The sequence below is a fragment of the Electrona antarctica genome (assembly GCF_951216825.1).
Source record: "Electrona antarctica genome assembly, chromosome: 2".
In the NCBI taxonomy this organism is placed as follows: Eukaryota; Metazoa; Chordata; class Actinopteri; order Myctophiformes; family Myctophidae; genus Electrona; species Electrona antarctica.
The window spans coordinates 9,121,624-9,128,625 of record NC_136807.1 but is presented as its reverse complement, the minus strand read 5'-3'; the positions used below and the strand labels follow the sequence as shown (position 1 = coordinate 9,128,625).

The window sequence follows — 7,002 nt, the reverse complement described above, 5'->3', positions numbered from 1 at the left end:
CATCACCTACAGTAATCTATAGGATCACTCTACTGTCAGTCTGTCTGTAGCTATAGCCCATACTGTACATCACCTACAGTAATCTATAGGATCACTCTACTGTCAGTCTGTCTGTAGCTATAGTCCATACTGTACATCAACTACAGTAATCTATCACTCTACTGTCAGTCTGTCTGTAGCTATAGCCCATACTGTACATCACCTAATCTAGGATCACTCTACTGTCAGTCTGTCTGTAGCTATAGCCCATACTGTACATCACCTACAGTAATCTATCACTCTACTGTCAGTCTGTCTGTAGCTATAGCCCATACTGTACATCACCTACAGTAATCTATAGGATCACTCTACTGTCAGTCTGTCTGTAGCTATAGCCCATACTGTACATCACCTACAGTAATCTATCACTCTACTGTCAGTCTGTCTGTAGCTATAGCCCATACTGTACATCACCTACAGTAATCTATAGGATCACTCTACTGTCAGTCTGTCTGTAGCTATAGCCCATACTGTACATCACCTACAGTAATCTATAGATCACTCTACTGTCAGTCTGTCTGTAGCTATAGCCCATACTGTACATCAACTACAGTAATCTAGGATCACTCTACTGTCAGTCTGTCTGTAGCTATAGCCCATACTGTACATCAACTACAGTAATCTAGGATCACTCTACTGTCAGTCTGTCTGTAGCTATAGCCCATACTGTACATCACCTACAGTAATCTATAGATCACTCTACTGTCAGTCTGTCTGTAGCTATAGCCCATACTGTACATCACCTACAGTAATCTATCACTCTACTGCCAGTCTGTCTGTAGCTATAGCCCATACTGTACATCACCTACAGTAATCTATCACTCTACTGTCAGTATGTCTGTAGCTATAGCCCATACTGTACATCACCTACAGTAATCTATAGGATCACTCTACTGTCAGTCTGTCTGTAGCTATAGCCCATACTGTACATCACCTACAGTAATCTATCACTCTACTGTCAGTCTGTCTGTAGCTATAGCCCTTACTGTACATCACCTACAGTAATATATCACTCTACTGTCAGTCTGTCTGTAGCTATAGCCCATACTGTACATCACCTACAGTAATCTATAGATCACTCTACTGTCAGTCTGTCTGTAGCTATAGCCCATACTGTACATCACCTACAGTAATCTATCACTCTACTGTCAGTCTGTCTGTAGCTATAGCCCATACTGTACATCACCTACAGTAATCTATAGATCACTCTACTGTCAGTCTGTCTGTAGCTATAGCCCTTACTGTACATCACCTACAGTAATCTATAGGATCACTCTACTGTCAGTCTGTCTGTAGCTATAGCCCATACTGTACATCACCTACAGTAATCTATAGATCACTCTACTGTCAGTCTGTCTGTAGCTATAGCCCATACTGTACATCACCTACAGTAATCTATCACTCTACTGTCAGTCTGTCTGTAGCTATAGCCCATACTGTACATCACCTACAGTAATCTAGGGTCACTCTACTGTCAGTCTGTCTGTAGCTATAGCCCATACTGTACATCACCTACAGTAATCTATCACTCTACTGTCAGTCTGTCTGTAGCTATAGCCCTTACTGTACATCACCTACAGTAATCTATAGGATCACTCTACTGTCAGTCTGTCTGTAGCTATAGCCCTTACTGTACATCACCTACAGTAATCTATAGGATCACTCTACTGTCAGTCTGTCTGTAGCTATAGCCCTTACTGTACATCACCTACAGTAATCTAGGGTCACTCTACTGTCAGTCTGTCTGTAGCTATAGCCCATACTGTACATCATGTTCTGTTACAGATGTCCTGTAACTTTAGTTTTGTAGTATGGTTTGAGTTTGTTAGTGCATTTGCATTTGGAGCCCCCTAGTGGCTGATGTTTACAAGGTCTAAGAGCATGAGCCTTTATTTTGGAGCCTTTATTTTGGTGTTGTATTTCCTGTTTCCTCTTGAGCACAGCTCAGCACAGCTGCATTACACACAACTCAGTCAGTCAGATGTCCCTGAATGCACAGCTACATGTCAGAAGCTCTCCATGTGTACTACTTACTTTCTTGTGTCAAGTGCATCGTTGGTATGTATTTGATAGTTTGTGTCTTGTGTCTGTGATATTGTGTGTGAAGTTACTTGTGAAGTTACTTTAGTAGTGTGTTTGAGTCAACTACATAACATGTGACTGTTGTTGCTAACACTGTGTAGCTTGTAGCTGGTTACTGCATATTGTCTGTGTAATGATTCTAGCTGTCTACATACTGTATTTATGCATATAAATATATACATTTATGTATTTATGCATTTATGATGGAAAAGAGTTTAAGCACTGTCTTGTATGCTTTTGTTGTGTTATAGTTTCACCCTTTTGAAGCCATAAAACCTGTTGACTACAAACAACGCCTCCAGTGTCGTGGTTGAAGAAAGGTGTTTATCTGACTGTTGAATCATACTAGCCAGTGTGCAGTGAGAACAGTACAGTGAAACGACGACACTTACATGGACATGGTAACACAGTATGTACATTTGGAACACTGAAGCTGGCATCCTATGACTTCAAGACGTGCATTATAGTGCATTACAGCTACTACAGTATACAGCTATCTGCAATTCACATCAAACATGTCAAAGAAAGCAAAATCAGCCTCAACCTCCTCTCTGGGATCGAGCAAATCATCTACAAGCAATGCCGCTGCAAAGGCCAGAGCTAAAGCAGAAGCTGCTAAAGCACGACTGCGTTTCGCTGAAGAGGAGATGAAAATGAAAATACAGAAAGCTCAAATTGACGCTTCAATAGACATGCTAAACGTTCAAAAGGAAGCCGCTGCAGCAATAGCCGAGGCCGAGGCCTTAGAGGCAGCAGCTAATGACAGTGAACAGCAACACAGCCTGAAGGAACAGCTAGATGCAACGCCACTCAACACTGTTCAGCGAACAAGAGACTATGTTGAGGAGCAAAACAAAAACTGTGAGCGCAGACATGTAGTTCTGAAAACGGACCCAGCCCTTCAAGACGAGGTCGGGGGGGCAAACACAGAGCCAGCACCTCTTCACCCTATACCCGCCCCACGCCTCGAAACTGAAGACTGTTCTCCTACTACAAACGTCTCCCATCACCACCCTCAGTCACCCACTCAACATACATTTCAGAATCCTCTTCCTACCTCAGACACAAACCGGCATCATAGGCATGGCCAAGATGGTGTTATGTTCAGCAATCACCACACACAACTGCCTCCTCGTTCCCAAAGCCAAACACCACGGCGTTCTCATTCCCACAGTCAAACACCAGACAGTGTTTCCCATGGTGACCCCAATATGTCTGAATTTGTCAGATTCCTTGCTCGCCGCGAGCTCGTTAACACTGGTTTACTTCACTTCAACGACCAACCAGGGAGTTACAGATCATGGCAGTGCTCTTTCCAAAATACAGTCAGTGATTTGGGCTTAACATACAGTGAAGAAATAGACCTCGTGAAATACCTGGGAAGTGAGTCAGCTGAGCATGCAAAACGCATAAGAGCAGTACATGTCAATCTTCCTGAGAGAGGATTGAGGATGATATGGGCCAGACTAGATGAGTGCTACGGCTCACCGGAGGCAATAGAGAAGGCACTGTTTCAAAGGCTAGATAGCTTTCCCAAAGTCACCAGCAAAGACTACTCAAAGCTACGAGACATGAGTGATCTTCTGATGGAGATTGAGGCAGCTAAGTGTGATGGGGGTCTTCTAGGGCTTTCTTATCTTGACACCGCCAGGGGTGTTAATCCTATCGTCCAGAAACTACCGTTCGGCCTACAGGAGAAGTGGCTATCGGTTGGCTCAAACTACAAGCTACAGTACGGTGTGTCATTCCCACCATTTTCATTCTTTGTTGACTTCATCAGCGAGCAAGCTAGGATCAGGAACGATCCCAGCTTCAATTTCACAAGTCAAACAGATGCTCCTAAGGTTTCCGTTTACAAAACCAATGCAGGCGACACACCAACTCCTGATAACAGCAAGATGTGTCCTATCCACAACGCGCCGCACTCGTTGCAAAAGTGCCGTGCTTTTCGAGAGAAGCCTATAGAGGAGAGGAAAGATTTTCTCAAACAAAACCGTTTATGTTTCAAATGTTGCATGTCTACTTCCCACATCGCCAAAGAATGCCAGTCCAGCATTGAATGCAGTGAATGCGGAAGTGAGAGACATACATCTGCCCTCCACCCAGGTCCAGCACCTTGGAGCGAAAGAACAGAGTCCTCTTCACAGCAAGATGGGGAGTCCCCTTCAGAGAATGGCGGGGAGCAAGGTTCTGCTCCCTCTCCAGAGGTGTCAGCCCATTGCACACAGGTCTGTGGAGTTGACCTCGTTAATAGATCCTGCTCAAAAATCTGCTTAGCTAAAATCTACCCCACCGGTTGTCGAGACAGAGCCATGAAAGTATACGTGATTCTCGACGAGCAGAGCAACCGTTCACTGGTCCGCTCAGAATTCTTCGACGCCTTCAACGTCCAAGGCCCCAGTGCTCCATACAGTCTCAAGACCTGCTCAGGCGTGATGGAGACCATGGGAAGGAAGGCTTCAGGCTTCCACATAGAGTCTCTAGATGGGAAGCTGGTCCACGCTCTGCCAAGCCTTCTGGAGTGTAACAAGATTCCAGACCAAAGGGCAGAAATTCCCACTCCCAGAGCCGCACTCCATCATGCCCACCTTAAAACAATAGCTCACCTTATCCCAGAACTAGACCCCACAGCTCCTATCATGCTCCTTCTAGGACGCGACATAATCAGACTGCTCAAGGTCCGTAAGCAAGTGAATGGTCCCCACGACGCTCCATATGCCCAGAAACTTGATTTGGGATGGGTACTTGTGGGTGATGTCTGCTTAGGAAGTGTTAGTAAGCCAGACACTGTCAACACATTCCACACCATCTCAGAAGAAAGGCACCCGACCATCTTCAATCCTCACCCTAATGTCTGCTGCCATGCTAAAGAGAGTAATGGCCAACTGTCACCAGATCCTCCTGTGGTTTGCTCTAACGAGAGACCTACCAGCAGCGAAGAGGATAAGTACCTGGACTGTGAAGTGTGCCCAGACTTCTACGAAATGGGCTCCAGGCCGCAGGGCACCCATTGTAAGCTGCAGCGCCAGCAAAGAGCCATGCGCAGCACCGGCAACCCTGTAACCTCGGCCATCAGCGGCAACCCAGCTAGCGGTCGCTCGCCCTCCACCCACACTGGCAAAAGAGCCGCCAACTCGGACCTCTTTGGCCTCAAAGACTAAGCAAAGCCAAGCCAGTTGCCAATAAGCTGTCCCGCACCACGTCAACCAGCTTGCCAATCAACCGGGCAGGAAAGCCCTCCTCCTCTCCTCTGAGTCAGCCCTCCGGCACCCGTCATGTCGCCAGCCTTGCGGTGTTGGGGAGCCTAGCAATCACCAGAGACACTCATCACAAGAAGCCTCCGGATAAGCAGTACCGCATGTACAACAGCCGCTTCTGGAAGTGCAACAGGGGCTGCAGCTGTCCCTACTTCCATGACCCTTACAAAGAGGTTGTGTGCACCAGGTTTCTACAAGGGACTTGCAAACAGGCGCACAAAATCGGTCCGTTCTCCCATAAGAAAAAGAAAAGACATTGTACTTGTAGCCTACCTGATTGCAGTAACCCTGCAATTAATGGCGTTTAATAATGGCGCTTAATATCGCCAGACGGGGAGTGTTCTGTTACAGATGTCCTGTAACTTTAGTTTTGTAGTATGGTTTGAGTTTGTTAGTGCATTTGCATTTGGAGCCCCCTAGTGGCTGATGTTTACAAGGTCTAAGAGCATGAGCCTTTATTTTGGAGCCTTTATTTTGGTGTTGTATTTCCTGTTTCCTCTTGAGCACAGCTCAGCACAGCTGCATTACACACAACTCAGTCAGTCAGATGTCCCTGAATGCACAGCTACATGTCAGAAGCTCTCCATGTGTACTACTTACTTTCTTGTGTCAAGTGCATCGTTGGTATGTATTTGATAGTTTGTGTCTTGTGTCTGTGATATTGTGTGTGAAGTTACTTGTGAAGTTACTTTAGTAGTGTGTTTGAGTCAACTACATAACATGTGACTGTTGTTGCTAACACTGTGTAGCTTGTAGCTGGTTACTGCATATTGTCTGTGTAATGATTCTAGCTGTCTACATACTGTATTTATGCATATAAATATATACATTTATGTATTTATGCATTTATGATGGAAAAGAGTTTAAGCACTGTCTTGTATGCTTTTGTTGTGTTATAGTTTCACCCTTTTGAAGCCATAAAACCTGTTGACTACAAACAACGCCTCCAGTGTCGTGGTTGAAGAAAGGTGTTTATCTGACTGTTGAATCATACTAGCCAGTGTGCAGTGAGAACAGTACACATCACCTACAGTAATCTAGGGTCACTCTACTGTCAGTCTGTCTGTAGCTATAGCCCATACTGTACATCACCTACAGTAATCTATAGGATCACTCTACTGTCAGTCTGTCTGTAGCTATAGCCCATACTGTACATCACCTACAGTAATCTATAGGATCACTCTACTGTCAGTCTGTCTGTAGCTATAGCCCATACTGTACATCACCTACAGTAATCTATCACTCTACTGTCAGTCTGTCTGTAGCTATAGTCCATACTGTACATCACCTACAGTAATCTATATCACTACTGTCAGTCTGTCTGTAGCTATAGCCCATACTGTACATCACCTACAGTAATCTATATCACTCTACTGTCAGTCTGTCTGTAGCTATAGCCCATACTGTACATCACCTACAGTAATCTATCACTCTACTGTCAGTCTGTCTGTAGCTATAGCCCTTACTGTACATCACCTACAGTAATCACTCTACTGTCAGTCTGTCTGTAGCTATAGCCCATACTGTACATCATCTACAGTAATCTATAGGATCACTCTACTGTCAGTCTGTCTGTAGCTATAGCCCTTACTGTAGGCCCTACATCACCTACAGTAATCTATAG

The 7,002-nt window shown here is 45.0% G+C and overlaps 1 protein-coding gene across 2 annotated transcripts; it reads left to right on the top strand.

Moving 5' to 3' along the window:
* The first annotated feature begins 1,916 nt into the window (after nt 1-1,916).
* On the top strand, nt 1,917-6,353 carry LOC306941572 (uncharacterized protein). 2 transcript variants are annotated; one of them, XR_013792182.1, is made up of 3 exons: nt 1,917-2,097; nt 2,373-6,002; nt 6,278-6,353. XR_013792182.1 is itself a non-coding variant. In XM_079527103.1 (2 exons), exon 2 carries the CDS (start codon nt 2,637-2,639, stop codon nt 5,280-5,282), a length of 2,646 nt encoding a protein of 881 aa, XP_079383229.1. In that variant the 5' UTR covers nt 1,917-2,097; nt 2,373-2,636; the 3' UTR covers nt 5,283-6,308. The 2 variants fall into 2 exon arrangements, 1 of the variants encoding a protein (XP_079383229.1); XM_079527103.1 differs by having other exon boundaries at nt 2,373-6,308.
* The last annotated feature ends 649 nt before the right edge of the window (nt 6,354-7,002 follow it).

Coding starts and splice junctions, on each gene's coding strand:
- LOC306941572 (XM_079527103.1), top strand. CDS start 2,637: ATGTCAAAGAAAGCAAAATCAGCCTCAACCTCCTCTCTGGGATCGAGC.